The sequence below is a fragment of the Mirounga leonina genome, unplaced genomic scaffold (genome assembly GCF_011800145.1).
Source record: "Mirounga leonina isolate KUSES-001 unplaced genomic scaffold, KU_Mleo_1.0 Mir_151, whole genome shotgun sequence".
Taxonomy (NCBI): Eukaryota; Metazoa; Chordata; class Mammalia; order Carnivora; family Phocidae; genus Mirounga; species Mirounga leonina.
Genome location: NW_023270377.1, coordinates 76,018,647 through 76,044,175, shown reverse-complemented (window position 1 = coordinate 76,044,175; position 25,529 = coordinate 76,018,647). Strand labels below are relative to the sequence as shown.

Here is a 25,529-nt window from a genome sequence, read left to right as displayed (position 1 = left end):
TATCAATGAGCTAATATTTGTCATAATTTATATGTACAGTTAAAATTACTTTTAACAAACTTAAAAGTTTATATTATTTCCAACGTCATTTTGAGAATATTAATTTTCTTTTAACTCACCACTCATGTTTTTCTCCATTCTTTGGAGCAAGACAAAAATTTTTTCTATTTCTCACCTTTGACTATTAATATCTGTATTAGAAGGTTTTACAGCAATCTGGTTCTTTAAAAAATTCAAGATCAAAGGTGCTTAAAAATCGATGACTATAAAAAATATGTAAAAAACAAACTTTAGACACAAATCATCTATGTCCTCTCTTGAAAAGAAAAACTTAATAAAGCACACACCATGAATATCTGAAGAAAGAAAATATTAGTTTTGGAGGTTAATCTAGTCTATCAATGACTGCCATCCAAATCTATGAATGAATCTTCACTACGAAGTATGAATAAAAATCATGAAGATTAACATAAATTTCCAAAGTATTTTGACCCAATACTCATCCATATTATATTTTGATTTTAATATGAGCAAATCTAACAAAAACATGGAGGGGAATAAAAACTGTACACAATAATCATAAGTACTGGAACAAGGTAACCAGGTATTCAACAGTTTCAAATTAAATGAAACTTGGAGAAATAGAAACAAACAAGCATCTTATGGTCAACAGGAACATATAAAGCCTACTAAAGGTAGATGAGAACACTTGCACACTGAATTTTGTTATTTGGGAAAGTCGACTCACAAAGCAAAACCAGGCTAAAGTACCATTAAAATGAAGCAGCATTGTATTAATGGATTAAAAAACAAAGGTTTTTTGTTCCTTAAAATATTCAATAAATTGCTTAAACATCATGAAACAAGAACTTGACAGAAAACATGTGACTACTACTTGGAATATATGGTGAAACAGCAGGTTAAAAAAAGATACAGAATTTGAAAACAGAAGCACAAGCCTCCACCACCCTGACTAGAAGAATTAAAGTAATTTATACATTAAGGGAAAAAAACACAGTGACCAAATGAGAAGTAGGCTCGGAAGTTCCCTCTTTTCTCTACTCCCAACAAATATATCCTCACAACTAATTTTACTTAAGGCTAATGGCAACGTAGGCGTGAATTCTTAAGGTTCTAAATAACTGATTATGGGGGGAAGCATGGTGAGCAACAGAGGGAAAGAGCCCGATATTTAAAATGGCATATATATAAAATCCAAAGCTGTTAACATATCCAAAAACTAGAATTCTAAACTAAATTGAAAAACTCAACTTTGAAAACTTGAGAAAAAAGTATTTTCTCATAAGAATTAAAGACATTAAGGGTGCCTGGGTGGCTCAGTTGGTTAAGCAACTGCCTTCGGCTCAGGTCATGATCCTGGAGTCCCAGGATCTAGTCCTGCACTGGGCTCCCTGCTCAGCAGGGAGTCTGCTTCTCCCTCTGACACCCCCCCCCCATGCTTGCTCTCTCTCATTCTCTCTCTCAAATAAATAAAAATCTTTTTTTTTTTTTTTTAAGATTTTATTTATTTGACAGAAACACAGCGAGAGAGGGAACACAAGCAGGGGGAGTGGGAGAGGGAGAAGCAGGCTTCCCGCGGAGTGGGGAGGCCCATGCGGGGCTTGATCCCAGTACCCTGGGATCATGACCTGAGCCGAAGGCAGCCGCTTAATGACTGAGCCACCCAGGTGCCCCAATAAATAAAAATCTTAAAAAAAAAAAAAAAAAGAATTAAAGACATTAAGAAAAGTGGGATAAAATCTCCATCATGCAACAGAACATCTCCACATGGTAGCAGTACAAAGGAATGTAACTTCAAACTGAAATACTCTGACTTCATAAGACAGTGATCAAATCCCATTTAAAAAACAAGGGACAAAAACCCTTACAATATAATAAGAATTGACTAGACAAGGCCAGTGACACTTAAAGCAAACAATATTTAAAAATCATTAAAGAGAGTTTGACAGAATTCTCTCAATTGTTCGTCTTCCCCACTTCAAATTTTAAAACCTCTCAAAAATTTGCCTTTAGCCTAAAACTTGTGGAACTGGTTATAGAATGAGACTTAGTGTTTTGGTTTCTTCTCCACTCCTTCCCCCGCCCCCAAAACCAACTGTTTCTTCACCTTCTAATTGCTCCCGGGGCTACAGTTACCTTTTAACTAAATAAGATCACCTAAGCCTCTTACAAGTAGATTTTCTTTACATATTTCAAATAGAAAGATGATGAACAGTCAATGTTGATTTTGTAGCAACAAAAAGCAGAGGAGACTGAACCCCAGCTTTGAGGGAGTCCTGCCAGCCCTTCTCTTCATGCAGTCTGAGGACTGACCCTAAAGGGACCACATTTGTCAAGGCTGAGGAGTGTCCAAATACCAGGGCAATGAAACACTGTGGCAAAAAGTCTTCCCCAGAGGTAAAACCTGAGTCTGGGGTCTTTGCACCTTCAATTCCCCGATTTCTGAGGTTGGCATTCTGAGCCACAAGTCTATTTCAAAATAGGGTTTTACATTTGTGGAACTTATGTGAATGAGATTTAGTGTTAAATAAAAATCTGAATTCTCCCTCATATCTCTATAAATTCTGAGGGGCATCAACTAGTTAGGCTTGTTCAACTGGACAAACATTGGAAAGATTATATACAGCTGAATATCTAAAAGTAACTAAATTAACATAATTTTAAACCAAAACTGTAATACTAGCATGAAACCAAGTAACAAAAACATAAATATAGAAAACGATACATTCTTACGAGAAGTTATTACAAGAATTAGACAAATTAAGAGCTCTTCCAGAGGCCTAAGCATCACAAAAAACCTGTCTCCCAAAGACTGAAGAATCTACTTCATGGAAATGTTACGATTTCCTTTTTTCATTAACACTAGGATACACATAACATGGGGACACATGTTTCAACCCATCTGAATTCTTTCAGAGGTTTTGTGTTGATTTAGGCCAGTCACTTGACAGCACCATCAATGTGAAATGATTAAAATTTTCTAAGTTATCCATTATTATTTTGTTTTAATACCAAACTGACCCAGGTTGCAAGCTTATGAGATTTGTGGTTCAAATCCTCAGAAGTGACTTTCCCTTCCTCAGCCCAAATATTCAAAGTTGAGGCATTCAAAAGTTACTTTGTCATCCCTTTTTGCATGGAAGGTTTACTTCTTGCTTCACATGAAGGGAATAGCCCCTTGGTCTCCCAGCTTTATCTGCAGAGTATTTTAGACTTCTCATTAGGTTTTTTTTTCCTAAGGGCACATAACGGAGTGTTGTACCATTTACGGCATCTTAAGTTCAATGAAAATAGGATGTTGGTTCAAAATAGTTAAAGGAAGAAATCTTAACACAATTGCTACAATGTTGCCATTATAAATTCCAAAAGCAGATCATTCTTAAAGCTACAAAGCGGTGGTTCATATAAGCTTAATGAGAAGCACACTATAAAATCACAGCCATGTACAGCTTCACAAATTTTCCATTTAAGCTACTTTCGCAAATATATTAAAGTTTTACAATTACAAATTTTTAGTTGTTAGGAAACAGGAGAAAATGGGAAGGGTAAAACACAACATGAGACATAAGCTAAATTGTCTAAAATATTAAACATCTGAATTTTATGGACACTTCGGAAGTTTTCAAAACCAAAAATTAATCAGATATACTGTTTGGTACACTTTATTCATAAATTGCCAACCATTCCTCTATGTATACTATATAAATTTTTCTATGTATATTTCTATTCTTTTAATGACAAAAGTTAAACCAATTATCAAGATGTCCTCAGAAGGAATACCAGTATGAAGAAAATAAAAAACAAGTAGAAACTAGGGAGCACTGCACAGTCTGCTCATTCTTAGTACCCCAGTATGGAAAGTTCCTAATGTTAGATAAAACAAGCCTGCTACATTTTTCACTAAATATTTTTAAAACTAAAAGTAAAATAATAAAAGCAATTCCGTCAATGCTACAACACATTAAGTTGTACAAAATGTAAAACTAAATTAGCCCAGTTGTTTCATGGTATCAAAAGCAAAGTGAAGATCATTACACATGGGCACTTCAAAAGTTCTTCTCTTCATAATTATTTCCTGGAGTTTTTCCTGGTGGAAAGAAATCACACAACCTAAGGATCTTTTGTCTAAATATTAACTTTTAAATTTGACTGATTTTTAAAAACCATTCTTTCTGCAAACCTGAAGTTTCAAATTACCTAAGAAGTTTGATTCTTGCCTTTTTACTTGGTTCCTCTTTAAGTCAAATTCCATTAAGTCAGTACACAGAGGCTATTAAGTCTAATATTTAAAAACCATTTATACCACTAACTTACCTTATGAATGAACACAAAAAAATTAATCACCAAACAACTGTAAAAGCCACATCTCTGAATGTAACTCTTCATTCAATTAGAAATAAACAGAAATACTCCTGTTTAAAGCATATCCTTAATAACCCAAAATCAGCAGTTAAATTTTGGGACAATCATTTAACCTAACTTTCCCTTTATTACAATTATTTATAGATTCAAGATACTTATCATTTTCTGATATAACATTTAGATAAACAAAAAGACATATTCACCAACTGTTCCACATGGAATAGAACCTTACCATTTAATAAGTTAATTGCCAGTATTAAAAAATATTTAGTTTACTAAATTCTCTCAACCTCGATAGTTTATAACTGTTGAAGTATACACTATTGTTCAGATTCTAAGGAGGTCAGCTTAATTATATAATCTCATACTGCTATACAGGGAAGCAGTCCAGTACAGCTAGCTATTAAGCACACTCTAGAGTGAGACTATCAGAATTCCTATCCCAGCTTGGTCACTTAGCAGCTGCATGATCTTGGGCTAAATTACTTAACCTACCCGGGCCTCAATTTTCTCAACTGTAACATGGGGAAAAATACTACTCATCTGTTAACATTGCTGTAGGGATCAAATGGGGCAATGCACAGAACAGTGCTCAATAAATGACAGCTGTTTTATTACCACTGCTCTCCTTCAACTCAGATAAATAAAGTTTCTCTCCATTGTCCCTTCGCTCATCTATTCCCTATTAGACTGGCACTTAGGTTCTTTAAGGGCATCTAGTAAATAATGTGAAAGCATCATCTTTAGTAGGAATCAACACATGTAATAAGGCAATCCCATTTTAGGCATCACATTTAGTGCTGGCTCTGCAATGTCACTGGACAATTCACTCAATTCCCTGGGCCTTACTATTCCCACCTATAAATTAGACATTCATCCTCTAGCCAACCCTCTTTTCAAGTCAGAAGGATCAAATTCAGTAAGGTATATCAATCTCTCAAATTTATACACAAAGACAGTGATAGAATATAATTCCTTCTAAGAATATAATTCCTTCTAAGACAGATTAGGTATCACAACCCTATTCTCTGAAACCTTAAGAAAAAAAAAATATATGCAAAAGGGAAAGTAAATAGTTTAAATTATTAATGATACTTAGCCACTGTCTCTTACTAAACTCTAAACTTCTTAAACAAGGTCAAAGAAAATATAGAGAGAAAACTGAGTATGGATATATGATACAAAAACTTAAAAAAAGCCAAATGAAAATAAATTATAATTTTAATTTTTAAAAAGCCCTAAACATAGTAGAGATACACACAAACTGTGATGTCTCAAGTGATATAGAATTAGACTTTAAAACTTCCTCTAAAAAGTCACCTAAGCTTTCTTTTGAACACAAGCCCTCTAGGATGCAAGTATGGAGGAACATAAGACTGTTACTATCTCCTACTCCAAAATCCTTTAAAATAGATTGTTTTATATCTAGCTAAATCATTATATATTGTTTACATGAAACTTTACTTTTTAGTTTCTTCTCAATTGTGGGCACCTTTAAAATAAGGAGTACGTCTCATTTATGTACACAGTACTCGTGCAGAGGACAGGTACATCTACATATAGCAGAAATTCAAATGCTTACAGTAGACAACTTTATGCAGACAGTTCTTATTTCTGTATAGAAGAGAAAAATTTTCTATTATATTTAATATTTGCTAATAAATATGTAATGACCTTGAAATTACTGAAAAATCACCTTTCAGAAAATGAACCATTTTCTTTTATCACATGGCCAAGGAAACTATACCAAAGCCCATGTTTTTGAACAGAAACTTAATGCTCATTCATTAATCAAAAAATAATTTAGAAAGTCTTAACCCAAACAGAAGATCAGGCCCTAGGGAGTAAAATTATGTTTGTATTTGTAGTGAGAACTTTGTTTTTTTTTATGTCTAACATAAATAAATTTTAAGAAAAAAAAATCAAAGCTGAAGATAAAGCAAATTATATTTCAACTCAGAACAGTCCTCACTTGCTGACGTGTTTAGTCCTTCAAAAGACATAGCTACCAGCATCACTCAGATTTGGAGAAGATTCAGATTTCCACTTTGAGTGCACTGTACCAAGTAAAAAAGAAGCAATTAGAAGTAGATTTTCTTGGGGCGCCTGGGTGGCTCAGTTGGTTAAGCGACTGCCTTTGGCTCAGGTCATCATCCTGGAGTCCCGGGATCGAGTCCCGCATCGGGCTCCCTGCTCGGCAGGGAGTCTGCTTCTCCCTCTGACCCTCCTCCCTCTCATGCTCTCTGTCTCTCATTCTCTCTGTCTCAAATAAATAAATAAAATCTTAAAAAAAAAAAAAAGTAGATTTTCTTTAAAGCCTATTATGCAAAACACCATTATCTTTAGTACTACCACTAACTACAATTAACTTTTCATTAACAAGCAAAAGAAATGTATGATTACTTGACTAGAGAGAGAAAAGAAATATAAAAGATTCATCTCCACAAAACTTCCAAATGTCTACAAATAACCATGACAGCCAAATCAGCAGTTAGAAGACGAGAAAATAAAGTTCAGCGAGGCATGTGAGGGAATGCCTGTAAGTTTTCAGTGCAGAATATATACATAATACATCTTTTAACACCACAGCCAAGAGAGTTAAATGCCTATTGACTAAAAGTAATATGAAGATATGGAAAGGGTGTAAGAATGAAAGATTAACAACTTCTATATGAGACAGTAAAATAGGACAGTAATCTACTCACTCCTACCTAAAAACCTTCAGTCTTATCATTTCTCTAGTTAAAAACAAACATCCTAGTACAGAGCTATGGGATATACACAGGTAGCTTTAGCTTTATTGTGTATACACAGTAAAATTGATAAACAATTTTATGATGGTTTTAAGTCACATCATCAGTATTTCTAACAAACCCAGTTAAAAATCAACCTGTTAACCTGTTGAGCTTTGTTCTCTTCCCTTTTTAATCCTGTTACTTAATGAATACATTCGTTGCACTCTACAAGTGCTTCATCGTATCTGTTAATACTAATTTCGATGTTGCCTTTTTCCTCCTAAAGACCAGACTAAATGGAAAAACAGGTTCAATACAGCATTTCTCCCAAAATGCTAATTCCTTGCAACGTTAATTCCACGCAATATGCTAGACAAAGCAAAATAAACACATTAACGGGGTAAGGGATTCTGAGAAAGTGGGGAGGGGAAGATGGTTAAAAAACCAACCAACCAACCAACCACCCAAGAAACACTGAGAAAAAGTTTTAAAAGACTTCTGCGAGACTTCTCAGCATCTTTAGAAAATACTGTGCCCTGTGAATCTCAAAGGAGGAGGGGAGTATAGTTCATTCTTCCACACTTACACTGTCTTCTTAGATCTCTCCAAATACTCTCCATACTCAGAAACACTACTCTAGCTAAAGTTTTTAAATAGATGAGTTCATATTTCATTGAAATGTTATCTAAGAAGAAAATAGTATCATTTGTAAATCTATCAAAATCTAACTACATACACAGCCTAGAAGTTATACAAACATATTAGGTCTGGGTCAATCTATTTTTTAGTTAAGTACTTGCCTGGATAATGTAAATGCATACAGAAAGTTACTGAGATTCAAAAATTATGAGCAAATAACCTAACGGGGGAAAAAGCCTTTTTGTCAATTACTAATGTCCAATTCAACAGCATGGATTCTGTAAATACCCAAAATAATGGTAACTGAAAAGCAACAGGAACAAATCAATTAGTCAAATCAGTCAGTCAGATAAATCTAAGATACCAACACTTTGGATTTCTCTGGAAGGCCTATATTCCAAATCATCATTTCCCCCGAGGGTATGGGGAACTTTGTGGTAAAACTTAAAAAGACCATCACTAAAGTCATACAGATAGAAATACATTTGCCTATAATTTAAAATAAATGGAAATATGTATTTTTGCTTTATCCACCAAAAACTATTACATTTATCTTCCATTTTTATCAAATGAAAAAACAACTATAGAGAGGCAAACACTAAAAATAAGAACTGAGTTGTAACAGTATAAAGTCACAAGTAACCACTGAAATAGTCAGATGTAACATCTACTATCTCCATGGCCTATAATATAGGAAAGAATATGTTTTTGTTTCATTCATTCAACAAGTATTTTACTGAGCACCCATGCTGTGCCAAGAACTGTGCTCAGCACCTGTGGACTTCTTAAAAAGTATAAAACACAAACCCTGCCCTCTAAGAGCTTACAGTCTATTACGTGCTGGAAAGACAGAGCAAATACACCATAAAACAAAACAAATGAAAACTAAATCCCAAAATAAGTGAAACAGAGTTACAGGCAAATTTCATAGGATTTTATTTTAATAATTTGAAGGGACGGTGTATGCTGGGCAAAGTATGCTGATCTCCGGGAGAAGGCAGAACTTGAAATGGAAGAACTTAGGTAAGTAAAGGAAAGTTCATGGTGGTAGTGAGCTGTGGGCAGGAGAGCATGAACAGCACAAGCTCAGTCATGAACTAATACAATCAGTCAAGATATCATAAAAAGATCAGCCGGGGTTCAAATTAGGGAGTGTGAAGACATGCAGCTCAGAATCATGCATTGAGTTGTACTCTGGGAGATTCTTGAAAGTTAAATTGTGGAATTTAGAAATTATACCATAGGTACAGAAAAACACTGGAGGTTCTTGGGCAAGGAGACAACACACTGAAATCTAAAAGAATTTGAGGGGGCAGGCTTGAAGCAAGAAAACCAGCTCAAAAGTTGTTAAGAGTATCCTGGGCATGGGAGTATAACTACTTGGGTCCGGATGGCAGCAGGAATAGACTCAAGATCTGTTAAAGCCTGCCTCACTCATTGTAAGAACAAGAAAATCAAAATCAATTGTGAAAAGCATTCATTTATCAATTTATTGAACAAAGGCAAAAAAAAAAAAGTACTGAATGATTAGAATTAGGGAGGCATTACTAAAAGAATTTTGTTTTTATATCCATATCAACCCATAAAATCTCATACATATAACCTATTCTTATCAAATGATCTGAATTGAACCGTAGGTTGTTAGAGCTAAAAGAGACCTTAAGTCTTTTACTCTACTTTTCTCATTAAAAGAAAAATTTAAAATTTAAAAAAGAAAGAGCCACGTAGGAGGGCTCTCTTAGGCTTTCAGTGAAGGCAAAATTACCTGTGATAAAGGTAGGACTTGCATGTCCTTTGTGTAGAAACAACAAAAATGAGTAAGATGTGAAAACCTTTTAAAAGCAAAACATTAGTAAGTAAAAAATGGCCTCACATACAGTCACATCTCAAGGCAAATTTCTACTGTAAATTTTTGAGTACTGCCACCAAGCAGGGATATTACTTTATTAATAATGGTTTTTTAACCAGTGATAAACCATTATTTAATTTCCGTATTATTTAAAGTTTATACAGATTTCAAGGTCCCTTCCAAATGTAAGATTCTATAATCCTGTAAAAGTAGAAGGACAACTTTCCCCTATGAACATATAGTAAGAGGCAAATGTAACCTATACAATAGATAACTGAGATAAACTTGAAATCTATTTTTTAGAAGTAATAGATTCAGCCTGAATTCTAAAAAGGGCACAGTAGGTTATCTCCTGAATAAAAACAAACAAAAAACTCTTCCATAAAACCGTAATACCCTTTTAACCTAAATAACTTGATGCATTTGAAAAATTCTAACTTCTGGCTTCTGTATGTTGTTATTCTGTCCAGTCTGCATATTATTTTACAAACAAGTTTTAAAATTTCATGTCACGTTCAGTAACATTCCGAAGACCAGAATCACTTAGCAAGTAAGACTGGCACTAATTTTCATCTTCAGCTCGTCCCAGAATGAGATATTAATGTGAACTAGGCAATATACATGAAGGTTCCATAACCTTCAGTACCAAAGTCTAAAAAATCTGTAAACTGATTTTTAAAAATTGAATGGCAGAACGCTACCAACTTTGTGTCACTACAGTGAACTATATAGGCACCCTGCTGTTTCTCATTAACTTCTGACCATTAATATCTCAGAGCGGGTAGAAAGAAAAAAGATCAATTTTGCTGTCAACTTTTATTTTTAAGCAAGTTGTTTACAGGGCTTTAAATTAGATTTCTAGATTACTTAGTATATTTAATTATCCATGCCCTCCCAGTCTGTTACCAAAGCTCAAATAAGAATTGGTTTTACCAAGATTTGGGCCCCATATAAGTTAGATATTAAAAGGAAAAAAAGAAACAATCTAATTTTAAGGAAAAACAATGGGGATTCTCTTGGGATCCTAGAGCTGGATTCTTAAATCATTCATTCATTATCCTAATAGGAGCCAATAGGGAGAGAGAGAGACTTTTAAACATCTAAATGGTCAGGTACACTTAAAGGTACATGGCATATACTGGTCTAGGAAAAAAGAAGAAAACCACAAGGTAAAATTCAGAGTATTTCAACAGATGTGTACCAAATAGCAAGTCACCTTACTAGGAAGATGGTCACTGATATAGCTAAAGAGAAAGGGCCATAAAGCAAACTGTGACCAGCTTATGTCAATGAGAAACACGAAAGTACTTTAAAAAAATAAGTAAAATCTGCATTTTACTAGAAATGACTAGCTGGTGTCTTGGTTTGGTAGTGCAACTGCACCATTACAGCAAGGGTAAGCAGGTCAATCCCTTGCAAAACTTACCTTGATTGGCCCAATGGAAACAGAAGGCCCCAGAAAAGAGAGAAGCATCTGGCAGTAGCAAATTGTTTTATTTTATCTTTCTGTGGAAAGAAACTAATTTTAAATAAGAACCAGAGCATTTAAAGAATAAATATTTTTTAAAGCTCATTATCTAGTTAGAGCAGCTCTACTAAGAAAACCAGAAGAGCTCCTTGCTGCTTAGAGATGGAAAGAAACAGAAGAAGAATCCGAGTTGTTTCTCCATCACCTAGGGGAGTTTTAAAACTTGTGTTATTCTAAACAACAGAATAAATGGTTCTTTTTTAAAAACAAAACAAACAAAAAAAAACCCCCCCAAAACTCCTACAGGCAGAATCTTTTGGGCCTGGTCAAAAAAATTTGAATAAAGATTTTTATACAAAATTAAGGGCTACATTACAAATAAAAAAGAAGAAAATCACTTGACATTAAGCCCTTCTACTCCTAAGGTTAAGTTAAAAGAAAAAGACACAAAGCAAGCTCCTTTCTCCACTACAATTTCACCAATAACTTAAAATAGCAAGGCTTAAGTGACTATCAACATAAACAGTATTAATTAGCAAAAAGACCATACCTAATTGACTGGCTTTCCAATATATTTTATCAGCCTAAATTTTGGATGATTTATTGAGATACTCAAATGGAAAGAACTCAGCCACCAAAGAACATGTGTATTACAGAACCTGACAGGAGGCATAAAATTATTCATGGTAACTGAACCTGTTACCTTTCTTGGATGCTTCTCTAGGAACTCAGTTCTACTGAATTCACTGAGTCAGCACTAAAACCTTTTGATCTAAATCACTCCCACAAAATGTCCATTTACAATTTATGCTGGGGGATGAAAGGGACAGCTCAAAAGCAGGAGTGCAGAAGCAATAAGCATTTAAAACAAAACAGAAACAAAATAGTGTAAGTGGAAAATGAACCACCTATTTGGCACTGTCCTATGAAGAATCAAATTGGAGTAGAATCTCCCTACTCTACCCCCACCGCGCACGCATACACACACATACACAAGAAGAAGCTACTTCAGAAATAAACTTTATTCTAAGGCAAAGACCTAAGCAACTGTTATTTTCAGATTCTATGCATTTATGTGGTCCACGGACATAAGTTATGTTGACCTATATAATAATATTCACTCTTCAAACCTTAACTTCAATTGACATACTTGGAAAAAGAAAGTTATTAAACTAAAAAGACTACATATACAGTTACTTGAAAAAAGAACTCTTAGTTTCGTTGTGGTAGAAAATAAATCTTTCATACAGAAGGCTTTTCCTTACATTCAAAATTTGATTAGTGTCATGACTCAACATTTGACTTATTTGACAATATTATTTTGATATAAACTAATCCTTAAACAGCTGCAAATATCGACCCAGGTTTTTAAATCTTGACACAATGATACCACAGGCAAAAATAAACAAATACAAAATAAAACAAAAACATTCTTACTTGTCCCATTGGCGGCCCTCCCATAGGGGGCATCATTTGCGGCATCATTCCATGAGGTACAGGAGGCATATTCGCTCTCTGACCCATAGGGTGCATTCCCATTGGGGCATAATGCATGCCAGGGTGCCCCATCTGAAAAACAGGGACAATTTAAAAATTAGCAAGTAAGAACAAATGCTTCTCAAAAATCTGATTTCCACAGATCGGTTACGCTCAGTGGCTTAATATTAGACCAATGTGTGATTCAATTATTGGGTTAGCTTATACTTTCTTGTCTTAAACAAAATGCACCACCCACCAGTATTTATAATGAGCTTGCAACTGACCAAGTTACAGAACGAAATGGGAAAAATTAAAATAATTACTGGACAGCTAGAGTATAGATTTTATTTTTTAAAGCAGGCTGCTTTAATCAGTTCCTAGTTAGCTTACTAAACTTGGGGAACACGTATGGGAAAGCCAATTTAAAAACTGTTACGGGTGAAAAACAACAACTTTGTTCTATTCCACACAGAAGATAGCTAGTTAATGTCTTAAGTTAAGTAACTATTCTTAAATTTGTTTTTAAGTTCATTTTAAACTCTGAAACGAGAATTTACCAAATTTATTCAGATAAGAGCTTGTCTTAACAGAACACAAACAATACGGGTACCCAGGGACACTTAATTCCTAACACATATACATATTATTTCCTAATAAAGTCTTCAACACAAGTAAAATTACTTCTGCCAAAAAAATAAAATTTTTTTTCAGACTAAGGTCTATCACTCACAGACCCTAAATACAAATGACTAATACATCCATTTTAATTCCCTTTTAAAAGACAACTATTTATTTACTTGTGTGCCCATTGTTCCAGGTCTTAAAACCAGGTAATTAGCCCCTGCCAATCGTCCCAGCCTGTACCCCTTGCAGACACCGCTACTACTGGTGAAAACAGATTTTGGCAGCCTCTTTCGAAGTCTACATAATCAAGGTTCCGCCTTCCCCCTCCCTGCTACAGTGGGCCTACCTCTCCAAAATGCTCACCCCGCCCAAGGCCCAGCACCTCCACCGCGCATCTGTCTAGGCCAAGCCCAGTAAGAACTTCCAAGGACCCACATCCTTCCCTTTGTGCATCCCCGCTCTCCATTTCTCTTCCTCGTTACGTAGCCCACCATCTCGAGCTCTTTCTTCGTCCACTCTTATCTTCTTCTCCTTTTGGAAAAAGCTTCCTGCCTCTCTGACTTCGTTTTTCATTGTGCCGCTTTCCCCCTGCTCCACCGATCCCTTACCGAGGGCCGTCTCCTCAGGAAGCCGTCAGCAGAGACCCAAGAGCTGGAGCAGAGGCTTGAGCCGGACAATCTCCGCTCCCCGTCCCCGGAACCCCGCGAAGGAGGATGGCTCTCCATTTCACTCACCATGAGGCCTCCACGCTCCGCTCCCGTCCCCGGCCTCATCGTCGGGCTCAGACTGCTCCGCCGGCGGCCACTGCCGCTACACATACCAACAAGAAGCGATCTGAGTGGCTGGCGCCCGCTGGAGCCAAAGGTTAAAGGCTGCCCTGCGCTACGGGGCGGGATCAGCGGGGCCAATAAGCTGACAGGCTTCCCCACTGTCCAATCAGAGTGCGCGGCCGACACGCAGCTCTGCAGCGATTCGCCCCCAGCTTCAGCCTCACTCGGCGTCGCCTGCATGGAGGGGGGGGTAGGGGGACGGAGGAAGTTTCTGCGCCTCCGCCGGGAAAACTCCACCAACTTTCCCCGGGGAAGGGAAGACAACCGTGTCCCAGCTTCCCGAGCTTAGACCACCTCACCCCGTAGGGGGTGGGGCAGTTGGGGCCTGCCACCTTTACTCCCTCCGCCCGAGTTACGTACGCCCCACAAACCTGAGGCTGCCCGGGGTAGGGTAGGGTGGGGTGGGGGTGGGGTTAGCAGCTTCTAGCGTTAGCGGTGGCAGGGGCCAGGCGCGCGCGCGGTGCTCGAGGAGGAGGAGAGGGGGCGGGGAACAGGAGAGGGGGGCTCCTTAGGAGAGGGTTCGAGCTCCGTACGCACCAGCTGGAGAGCCCGCGGAGGGGGCGGGAAGGAGGCGTGTCGAGTAGCGTGGAGGGAAGTTGTGATGGGGCGGGGGGGAACAATACGAAAGGAAGGGAAGGGCAGTTAAGGCGAGGGGAGAACGGGGCCAGAGAGGAGTAGGGCTGTATAGCGGAAGAAGGGAGAAAGCAAATCGGTTCGGAAATGTGAATCAGAGGGGTATGGGCGGGCGCTAGGACCGGGCGTCGAAAAGATGCGGCTTTGGGGCTGCCGGGGCGCGCGCTTGCCTGGAGGTGACGCGGCCGTGGCGGAGGTCTCTGGCCGGGACGAAGCACTGCGGGGAGAGGAGACTTGGCTCCCTTTGGCCTCGGCTCGCCTCTTTCTGTGCACTTCTCTGCTTCCTTTCCTTCCTATTGAGTTGGGGTAGTGCTCTGGCCCAGGGGCGCCAAACCTTTCTTTAGATCCCACTGCACCTTCCCCACCCAGTTGCGCACCTTTGCGCACCCCTGCGCGCCAATGCCGTGTGGTGGAGGCTGTGGGGGGGCCTGGCCGCTGATTGGCTGCTGCGAGGGCGGGGCGGGGCGGGTGGGATTCTCTCGACCTCCGCTGGCCCTCTCGTCTTTCCCGCCATGTCGTTCGTGGAGAGCGGGAGGCGCTCGGCTGGTCTGCGCCGACGTCTCGACACCCCTGTCACGTTTTCCCAGCCGGCGTTTTCCGCCTTCGCTCAGGGGGATAGTTGGGGTGAGGGTGAAGTGGACGAGGAGGACGGATGCGACCAAGTGGCCCGTGACCTGCGGGCGGAGTTCTCGGCCGGGGCGTCGTCGGAGCCTAGAAAGGGCTCTCTGTTCCAGCGGGACGGGGACGGGTCTCCAGTTCTGCCCGATAAACGCAACGGCATTTTCTCGGTGGTTGCGGGCGGCCGAGCCCAGGCTCGGCGGTGGCCGGTCCAGGTCCTCTCAATTCTTTGTTCGCTGCTGTTCGCCATCCTCCTCGCCTTCCTCCTCGCCATCGCCTACCTGATCGTAAAAGGTACTGAAGCTCCGGCCTGGAAAGTCTGTCCAGAGTAAAGTTGAGCCTGGACGTGACTCCTGCCTTTCATCTCTCACCTCCCCATCAAAGGCCGGCAAGTTGGTAGTGGTTTTCACCCAGAGTCCTCATTGGCACCTTTCTTTGCTCATCTCCTTTGTTTTGTTCTCTGAATGGTGGAGGACCCTGGTCCAAGCTTAGGAGACCTTTTTTAAGAAAGCGTCTTGATTAAATGGGTAGCCTTGAGGAAACAATAGAGTCAGTGAACACTTGGGGTGAAATGTTGGCAAAATTAAGCAATATGTAGGACAAGAATCATTAAAAGTGGGTGAAAAGTGTGCGATTAAAATAGGCTATACATATTCAAAGACTTTATTTAATCCACAAATGGTTAAAGGTTTGCTATCCACTGATTCCTTTGTACACGCACAGAATTCCAGAAAGAAAGGATTTCCATCCCACAGTCTAAAGTTCTACTTTTATAGATAAAATAATTAGCTCCTCTTGATTTTGTATTAGGTTTTCAACCGAGTGTAGTGGTTAAGTTTTATAAGAGGAGCTAGATAACCTATTATTTTAATGATTATTAGTTTTATTGAGTGTGATGTTTATATATCAGCCAGATTGGAATAGAAAGAGATGTGCCGTGAAAGATTTTTCAAAGTTTATACGGTAAACTATATGGCTGGATATTTATATTACAGTGGAAAGAATAAGACTGGAGTTTAAATCTAAGTTCTCATTCGTGTGTGACTTTGGCCAAGTTATTGACAAAGAAAAATTAACACAAAAACTACTTTAGTTCTATGAGAAGCACCCAACAGGTTGCCACTCAAATGTTAGTTTTACTTCACTAAATAGAATTAAATCAGCTTAACTCCAGTTTTAATTTTTCCTCATTGCTTCCAAGCTCCTACTGGATTGCAGATGGCAGCTAACAACTTAGGCTTGATTTTCATACACAAGACAGGTTGGCAAGTTAATGTGAACCTCTTTATACAATGATATTGGGTGTAAACTGTCAATGTTAAATATGTGGGTGTCAGTGTTCCTTTCTTCTTTCACTCCCCTCTTTTTTTCACTGTATCTCGGAGAGAGTTTAGTAGGTTATTTCCCTTGTGCTGTGAGAGATTTCCTTTTTATCATTAAGTCACAAAACTTAAGTGGAATCCATTGCAGAAGACACTGAGTTGTGCTTACTTTTGAGAATGGAAGAAAGGAACCTAATACGCTGTGTAATTTGCATTACATAAAATATTTTCAGGAGCACCTGGCTGACAGTCGTGGGAAGAGCATGTGATTTGAGGTTTTGAGTTTGAGCCCCACGTTGGGTGTAGAGATTAAATAAATAAACAAACTTAAAATATTTTCACAATAACTCTAAGAAGCTTTGTGTATATTTGGCAGTTGACTCGTACATGCTTTTTTTGCATACCGAAGATCCCATCGCTAGTAAATGGGAATCAAAATTTGGACCCATTTGTTTCTGACTCCATAGCACTTTCCACAACTCCACAATATTTTCCCAGCCTTTGATCTACTATTCAAATTGTAAAATCATCCTTTTTACTCAAGCCCCTTTTTTTGTATTTACAGAGTTACATGCTGAGAATTTAAAGACTGAAGAGGACATAGACACTGGGCTACTAGGTATAAACTTAACTGTCACTTGATTTGCTTTTGAGTTCATTTTTATTTTTTGAGATCATGTTTAAACTACAAAATTTTGGGTAAAATAATGTAATCCCTTGTGCAATTCATTCAGTCTTAATTATTTTGTGTTTGTGTGTGGTAAATTTTATTAGGTTTTCTTTTTATATATACTTGGTTTGTGTGTGTATACACCACACACACTAGAAATACAATTGGAACACAACTGTATGTGACAAAGACCCAGAGACTATTTAACATTTTCTAGTTACTTTCTGGAAAAGTCTTCTTATACTTTTTCTCAGGAATTAAAAACATACAAAGAAAAATTCCTCATGATCTTAGCAAAGATGACATCTTAAGCAGACCTCAGGAGAAATTGAGGTTTCTATCTCCTTATAAGAACTTGTTTTTAAAAAAATGTAGAAAGTATTGGGCATACTTGGACAGGTTAATGATGACTAAGAGTCAGACTTGAGTTTCTATGGAATGTCTATAGAATGCTCTACAGAGGGGCTCCTGGATGGCTCAGTTCTTAAGCGTCTGCCTTCAGCTCAGGGTCCCTGCTTCTCCCTCTCCCTGCTGCTCCCCTGCTTGTGCTCTCTCTCTTGTATTTATTTCTTTCTGCCAAAATGATTTGAAGTGTCCAGAACTTTACGTGTTTGGGTTATTTTACTCCTGTTTGCTGTAATTTATTTGATTAATCATTCTGAATTGGAAAAAAAAGTGGTTGAGATCCTATCCTGCATGTCACCCCCTCTCTCAGTTTTAGCTGACCTATTTAATCTACCTCTTCAAGGCTAATGCCCTCACAGTGATACAAAATACAGTCTGACTGTTTTTATAGAAGGGGATACCTTTATCTTCAAATTATAGAAACAAATTAGTTTGTTAGATGTCCCGTGAAAACTTTTCTATGGTCTTCTCAACTTCTTGCATGAGAAAATGTACTTTAGAGTTACACGTTTTATCAGTGTGTATTGTTACACTGTTCCGTCTCTAAAAACAGCCAAGATTATGAGGCTTTTCATAGCATTTATTGATCTGTCAACTTCATGCCACAAGAATAGAACAAAATCTTAAGAACTAGGCATGAATTCTATGTTGCTCTTTAAAAGTTGGCAAACTTCATTCACATTTATGAAAAGCATAGGTGGCACTTGCCATCTGAAGGAATGGCTTGTACAGTATCAAAAGGAATATAATAAGGCTTTGTGATTGCCCTGCTGCTTTTTCCACTTTTTTGGATGTGCCTGATAGATACCTAATACTATGACAGCAAATATGAAGATCATTAAGTGTTTGCTAATGGCATGAATTCACTTTCAAGATTTAGGAACAATCTCAGGAGTGAGGAGAAATTGCTGTATCTTTGTGACAAAACAACTGTACTAAACAATACTTATGCCAAAACAAAAATCCTTATTTTGAACCAGTGCTTTAGTGGTCAAATAGAGTATGCTCAACATCTAGTGGATTAATTCAATTTCCTGGGGATAACTTTAAAGTGGGCATAATTATAACAAATATTCATTATAACGTGTAATAGAAAACGCTGTTTTATAGCAAGAGTATAGAATTAACCTGTCTCAGAGAAGCAGTGCCAATATGGGTAAGCTCCTACAAAGTTGAGGTTATTGAAATAACACTTGCCCTTACATTGTTCTAAGCTGGAATTCTCTTCCGTTGGGAGAAAAATACAACATAACCTCTTTACAGAAAAATGTTTTGACTTGACTACTAGCCTCCATTTAAAAGTCCAATTGAGACAGCTGATTGTTGAAAATAGGCCAGTTTTTTTCAAATTTTGACTTGCATTCAAATTAACCTTGAGTTAACTTAGATATGAAGAAGGATTGCTGCATTAGCTTATCCGTGAAGTAATGCCTGTGGAATTATATCCTTACCTGTTTATAATTGATATAAAAGTTTTCACATGAAGAAACAATCTTTAATAAAAACTGTGTTGAATTTGTCCACTATTTACAGGAAAAGCAGAATGCAGCCTTTTTAAATCCTACTGATTTTGTTGTATTTCATTGCATGTATTTTGTCTTGTTTGCTAGGTACCTCATAGGTAAGTGTAATGTTTGATTGTTTTGTGTATTACCCTTTTTTTTGCTGTAATTATTATTGTCCATACTCATTATCTTTATATTTCAGTGATTCCTATTTAAATTTTATTATAAATTTCCTCAATTCTTTGAGAATCAGCTGGTTTTTAGAATCAAATAATGTAAGCATAGTAACTTTTCCCATCAAAGAGTTCTCTTTCTAGACAGATTAATAAAAATTTTGCACACTATAGATTTTTTTATTGCAATTTAAGCCTAGTCCAAGATTGGTATAGCTCATTAAGAGCAGATTTTAGCAGCAGCTCTCGCTTTAGTATGCTTAAGAATGACCTGGACTTTCTTTTAAAAAGTACTTCTAGGTTTTCTTTCAGCCCAGGGTAGACTCCAAGAATCTTCATTTTTTACAGGTGATTTTGATGCCCCACAGTTTAAGAAATACTTTTTGCAGGGTGAGAATCTCATTTTTTAAAAGTGTAGTTTTTTTTGTTTTTGAAGATTTTATTTTTAAGTAATCTCTGTACCCAACATGGGGCTCAAACTTAGGACCACAAGATCAAGAGTCGCACATTCTACTGACTGAACCAGCCAGGGGCCCCTAAAAAGTGTGTTTAAGAGCATTTAAAATCCTTGCAAGTTGACTAGTGACAGACTAATAAGATACAATGTATAAGCACAGATGTCTCTTAAGAAACCTAACTTCGAAAGGATCTGCGACACTGCCATTCTCTTGTCATCTTTGCCTAAAAGAAGTCTTCATGGGAAATTGTTTATAATTTAAACAAAAGAGGTTCATGATGAGCATGGTATCAGTGCATTTGGGGAGTTAATTGATCCTAATGGCTAATAGGATTAGGCTATCAGTGTTCATCTTTATTGGTGAGGTAGACCAGCCAGGGAGGTGTGAGAGATAATGTCACCTGGTTTTGGAACTCATCTCCCCAAATCTTCCCGAGGTGGCACTGGAAGGGCTTTCCTTTTATAATTGTCCTACAAACCATCCCCTACTGTAAGCCTGTTTTTCAGGGAGATAAATAAAACTTAAGTTTTAAAATTGCATTTTAGTCCTTCCTGCTAAAGGTTATTCTCAGGCCAAATTGATAGCACTAATATATAACATATGAATTGTTTCATTTTTGTACATTGACTTTTGTATCTGTCACATTTTCCAAGTTTTATGACTTTTCACACACTTCGTTCTATTTCCAATTTTTGCATTTTTTTTCGTAGTCTTACTACAGGGTGTGATAAAATGACCTTTTATTTGAGGCAAACCTGAAATAAGCACATAAGAAAAATAGAAGGATTTGCTGTTACCAGAAAATGCTTAATCTAAGACTACTGTCATTAAATTAAATGTAGGACTAGTACTTTTAATATACATGTGGTAAGTATGCCATATAGGAATTGTAATCGACTTCATGGAGTTCCTTCAGTCTGAAAAGCTTTTGATTTTTGGTACTTGTCACTGTTTGACATCTACTAGTTAATAGTTAACACTAAGTCCCTCTTGTGGATAAGACCAGATATCTAGCATCTTGCATTGTCAAGGGCTTTTGTTTTTAAGCTGCCCATCTAGTTCTGCTTTATGATTGAGATGTTTACAGGCTTCTGAACATTTATAGAGATGATTGATATCTACTCAGTTTAATCAAAGATGAAGCCAACTCATTTGAAGAGTTTATCAGTTATTTACTCTGCCAAGAGATAAGTGAGACTCTACCTTCATAATTTCATGATACAGAACATTAGAGACTTGGTAAAAATTTCTAAGAGAAAGGGTGTGTTGGGAAGTGACCCATTCTCTTAGAAAGGCACAGGTTGAAAACAAGCACTCAGTTTCTTCCTTACAGTGAAAAATGACTGAAACTGTGAACTTGAACTATTTTCAGTGAATGTATGACTGTTGTAATTTGAGGCCACTGTGTATTAAGGATATGATACAGTGCTCTCTGAAGCTGAGTGGGGTAACTCAAATATTTCATGGAAAATTTCACAAATACATTATCCTATTCTGTGGCGGGGTTTGTAAAATTGTGTGTATTGCTTATTCATATTAGTTAAAGAATGGTGACTAAGGCAAAAAAGAAGAGAAAAATGAAAGCCCAAAAGGACTGGAAGGATGCAACCAAAATTTTAGATAGTTTACCTGGGTTTTAGATCTTATTATTCTCTATTTTCTGTAATGAATGACTCTAACTCTCAATAAGAAAAACTTTGTTTAAAGAAAGCACAAATTTAAGTTTAGAAAAATATAAGTAACACATTTCAGCAATTAATAATACTTTTAACCTTTACAACATGCGAACTTTATTAATTTTTTACATGTGTTATTTCACCTAGTATTACCAACCGTCCTGGCACTCATCCGTATAAATTATCTTCTGAACCAAAATTCACCACCATGTATATTAGAATTTTTATGTCACAAGATAGTTTAGGCACAATAGTAAGGGAGAAACAGTGTGGGTTATTAGCAAGAATTACCATTGTGCAGCCAAATTATTAGTCATAAAAATCATTGCGGTCTCCCTACTACATAGAAGCAGTAATGAGAAGCACACATTGGGAGCTCTAAATCTCAAGAAATTGGTGATCTGGGGGATGTTTCTTAGGCTAATGAAGTAAAACTTTAGCTGGCATTAGAATTAGCTGGAAGACTTAAAACTTATTTTACTAGACTTCACCTGTTCTAGAGTTTCTGATCCACTAGGTGTGGGATGGCGCCCAGGAATTCTGCATTTTTAATAAGTTTCTAGTGATGCTGATGCTTGTAGTTATGAGAACCACTGGTCTAGTAGTTCCCAAACCTGACATAATCAACAACAAGAAAATCCTGCGGATTTTCTTTTTTCGAAATTACAAGATCTCAGAACCTATCCTTAACTACTCAAAGTTAAAGTCACTTAACTGGCTTCATGCTTTAATGCTCAATATAATGCAAGGTCTGTTGGACCCAGTTTTCAATTATCTTGAGCAATACTATTTGTAAAAGTGGATATTTTGTGACTTTTATTCTTTCTTGGGGCATTTTCCAGAGACTGAAGTTGAGTTATGTTTTTGATGCAGTAAAGCTTATTTAATCTTGAAATATTGGTCTATTGGATCCTTTTATAAATCTAAGATACATTATGAGATTTTAGTGATCTTTTCTATGTCTTAAATTCTTTCTCCCTATTTTCTCTCCCTCTATCAAATGAATAAGTCTTAAAAAAATGGTGGAATCATAAAAATATGCAATAGAATTGTGGCTATGTGTACTGCTATGAAAGGTCTCACACATTGTTATGTAAGAAAAGTAAAGCACAGGACAGTTTTTCTGGTGAGAATTCCACTTGTGGAAAATGGAATATATATATACCTACATTACCTAGGTAACTATAATTTTTAGAAAAGGTGCACAACAAACTTATTTGATTGCTTTTAGGAGTGGAATTGGTGAATTGAGGTAGGAAGACTTTAACTTTTATATGCTTTTGTACTGTTTACAAATTATGTTAACTCTTGGTAAAATGGGGTTACATAACATTAATTGTCAAGTTTTTAGCTTCAGGATTCTGGAGGAAGGGACTTGTTACAGATTCAGTTATTCCTAGGTGCCACCTAGTATGGCTTTTCTGCTTGTTCACAAACAAATTGAGTTACTTTCTGAAGCATAAGCACTTTTAGACCACGATATTACAGTGTACTTTTTTAGACTTTTCATTGTGAATTGACTTTTATCAGTGGTGTAACTGTTGATCAGTTCAAAGTAAATATAAAATAAAAAAGCCCAAAGTGAGACAAACATTTAGATTGTGGAATAGTGGTCAGTTTTGAAAACTCAAGAATATTCTTGTATTAATTTTGACAGGTATTCTGTTAAAGACCCTGAATGGAAAAGCTTGATGGGCTCTAGAGAGCCTCAGACTTTGTTACTTTTTTAATGTGTTATTTTGTAACTTTCTCACTTTTTTTTTTAGATATTTAGAAGTTTCCATCATTCCACAACAGTCCCCAAACAGATAATTGATTTTTCATAATTACTGTCTTTGTTCTGCAGACTTTATGTATTATACGATATTAAACTTAGTGTAAACTTGTCAATTATTTTCTCCCCTTTAGCAGTATTTATCTAAACTATAACACGTAATAGCTATTTGGCAGAATAACCATCCTTAAGTTGTGGCTGTACATTAAGTACGCTTATAATTTTTATTTTGGTCCCCTATCTCACTGTTGGCAGGAAAGTTGTACCTCAGTCTCTGCTGAGGTTCTCTCTACCACCTAGTCCCGGGTTGGGTTAAGGTTCTAAAGTCTGACATTGTGCCAGGACATTGGGGTGGGGTGCAATCTAGTCCTCAGAACATTTGCTCAAGTGAGTTACTGCTGAAACATCTTGCTTTCTGGCCAGAATGGCCTTTCAGATGTCGTACTTTTATAGCCACATCACCATCTGCTCTTTCTATGCCCCACTTAGGGGAGAGACATCTGTAGGCCTGGCTCTGGGCCCATCTGTCAAGATACTGTATATAGCTATAATCCCTCTGGACTGTTGTGTGGCCTCTCCATGGCTCTGCCAGGAAGCCCCAGCAGTACTAGCCCCCCTTCTCCATATATACACACAAGGACAAACAGACATACCACTTTCTTCAAACAAGGAGAAATCTTTCTCACCTGTGCATTAAGCCCTCGCTTTCTTTCTCCTTGTTCTACACAAACATTTTGTCTGTATCCCAATCAACTCATTATCTTTCATGTCTATTCAAGATATTTTGTGTTGGTCTACCCTCCTCTTGCTTGTATCTATCCTAGTTCCCTTAATCATTTTGCAACATAAAAACCAAAGAGACACTGGGGCTATTTTTCTTTCTCACATCTGGAGCAGTGAATACACAGTCTGTTATCATTTAAAAGGGGGTAAAGGAAAGGGAACTAGTGAGAAAAAATTAAGGTTAATCTTTCAAAAAATACATTGTCACAGTATTTCTTAATACTTCATTGCTCTGAGTTTGTCTTTTAGCTATTAGTCTATTACTGGGCTTTGTATAGATTACAAACAGACTTATGCACATATTTCTTAACTACTTCTTGCTAAAAGGCATCTTGGTTGCACATTTGTGCAGCCAGGAAATTTGGTAATTCGTAAGTCATTCTCAACTGTAGTCTTCTCAACCTTTCCTCCCTCCCAGTACTACTGAGGCCTATGACACACACTTAGTAAACTCTCTTAAGGAGGCAGTTTGAATATATATCTAAAAACCGTCAAATTCCCTCTATTCTCACTTTTTTCATTTCCCTCTTTCTTCCATTTCTGTCTTTTACCCCTTCCTTGAGTCCAATATAATACTATGCTTTTGACTTAAGATTTCTTTGAGAAAATCTTGCAGTCTTCCACTCTGACTGAAACTAAAACCTAGGTCCCAACCCATTTGTAAATTGGGAGTTAAATTTTGTTCATATACTGAGGAAAATTGAAGAATCAGATTAGGTTTATAATGTTTATAGGAAAGCTATAAAGAGTAGACACTGTAAATTCTTTTTTTTTTTGCTTTTTTAAAAATTATGTTAATCATCATACATTACATCATTAGTTTTTGATGTAGTGTTCCATGATTGATTGTTTGCATATAACACCCAGTGCTCCATGCAGAACGTGCCCTCTTTAATACCCATCACCAGGCTGACCCATCCCCCCACCCCTTCCCCTCTAGAACCCTCAGTTTGTTTTTCAGAGTCCATAGTCTCTTATGGTTCATCTCCCCCTCCTTTTCTCCCCCTTTCATTCTTCCCCTCCTGCTATCTTCTTTTTTTTTTTTTTTTTTAACATATAATGTATTATTTGCTTCAGAGGTGCAGATCTGATTCAACAGTCTTGCACACTTCACAGCGCTCACCATAGCACCTCCCCAATGTCTATCACCCAGCCACCCCATCCCTCCCACCCCCCACCACTCCAGCAACCCTCAGTTTGTTTCCTGAGATTAAGAATTCCTCATATCAGTGAATTCTTATGTCAAAAGTGCATGGTATGGAAAGAAAGGAGTCACTTAATACTAGGTAATAAAAGATAGCAAGCTGTGATTCACAAAGTAAATGAAAAATGTCAAGACATTTTAACAGTGAAGTATTTTAACCATTTTGTCTATAGTTGAATTTTATAAAGCTGAAGATAACTTATATTCTTAAGTTAAATTTGTACTCTTTTTCCAATGTTAAATAATTGAAATATTAAACTATAAAATGTTATAACTATTTGTAATTATTTTATTAACTTAT

General features: G+C 37.1%; 2 protein-coding genes across 11 annotated transcripts in view; one reads left to right on the top strand and one right to left on the bottom strand.

Annotated features, from left to right (window-relative positions):
• PRPF40A (pre-mRNA processing factor 40 homolog A) overlaps positions 1 to 14,370 on the bottom strand; it is a 55,978-nt gene extending 41,608 nt beyond the window's left edge. For 4 of the 10 annotated variants that reach the window (XM_035008015.1, XM_035008017.1, XM_035008018.1 and 1 more), the window contains exons 1-2: positions 13,912 to 14,370; positions 12,512 to 12,643 (exon numbers count right to left, since the gene is read on the bottom strand). In XM_035008015.1, coding sequence (XP_034863906.1) covers positions 12,512 to 12,643; positions 13,912 to 14,187 — 408 coding nt within the window. In that variant the 5' untranslated portion in view covers positions 14,188 to 14,370. Of the gene's footprint in view, positions 1 to 11,032; positions 11,096 to 12,511; positions 12,644 to 13,785 lie in introns of those variants that run through there. The other 6 variants (XM_035008021.1, XM_035008013.1, XM_035008014.1 and 3 more) reach the window with 6 other exon arrangements.
• Positions 14,371 to 15,106: 736 nt separating this feature from the next.
• The window catches only part of ARL6IP6 (ADP ribosylation factor like GTPase 6 interacting protein 6), a 35,044-nt gene continuing 24,621 nt past the window's right edge, over positions 15,107 to 25,529 (top strand). The window contains exons 1-2 of the mRNA XM_035008023.1: positions 15,107 to 15,552; positions 17,146 to 17,199. Coding sequence (XP_034863914.1) covers positions 15,153 to 15,552; positions 17,146 to 17,199 — 454 coding nt within the window. The 5' untranslated portion in view covers positions 15,107 to 15,152. The remainder of the gene's footprint in view (positions 15,553 to 17,145; positions 17,200 to 25,529) is intronic.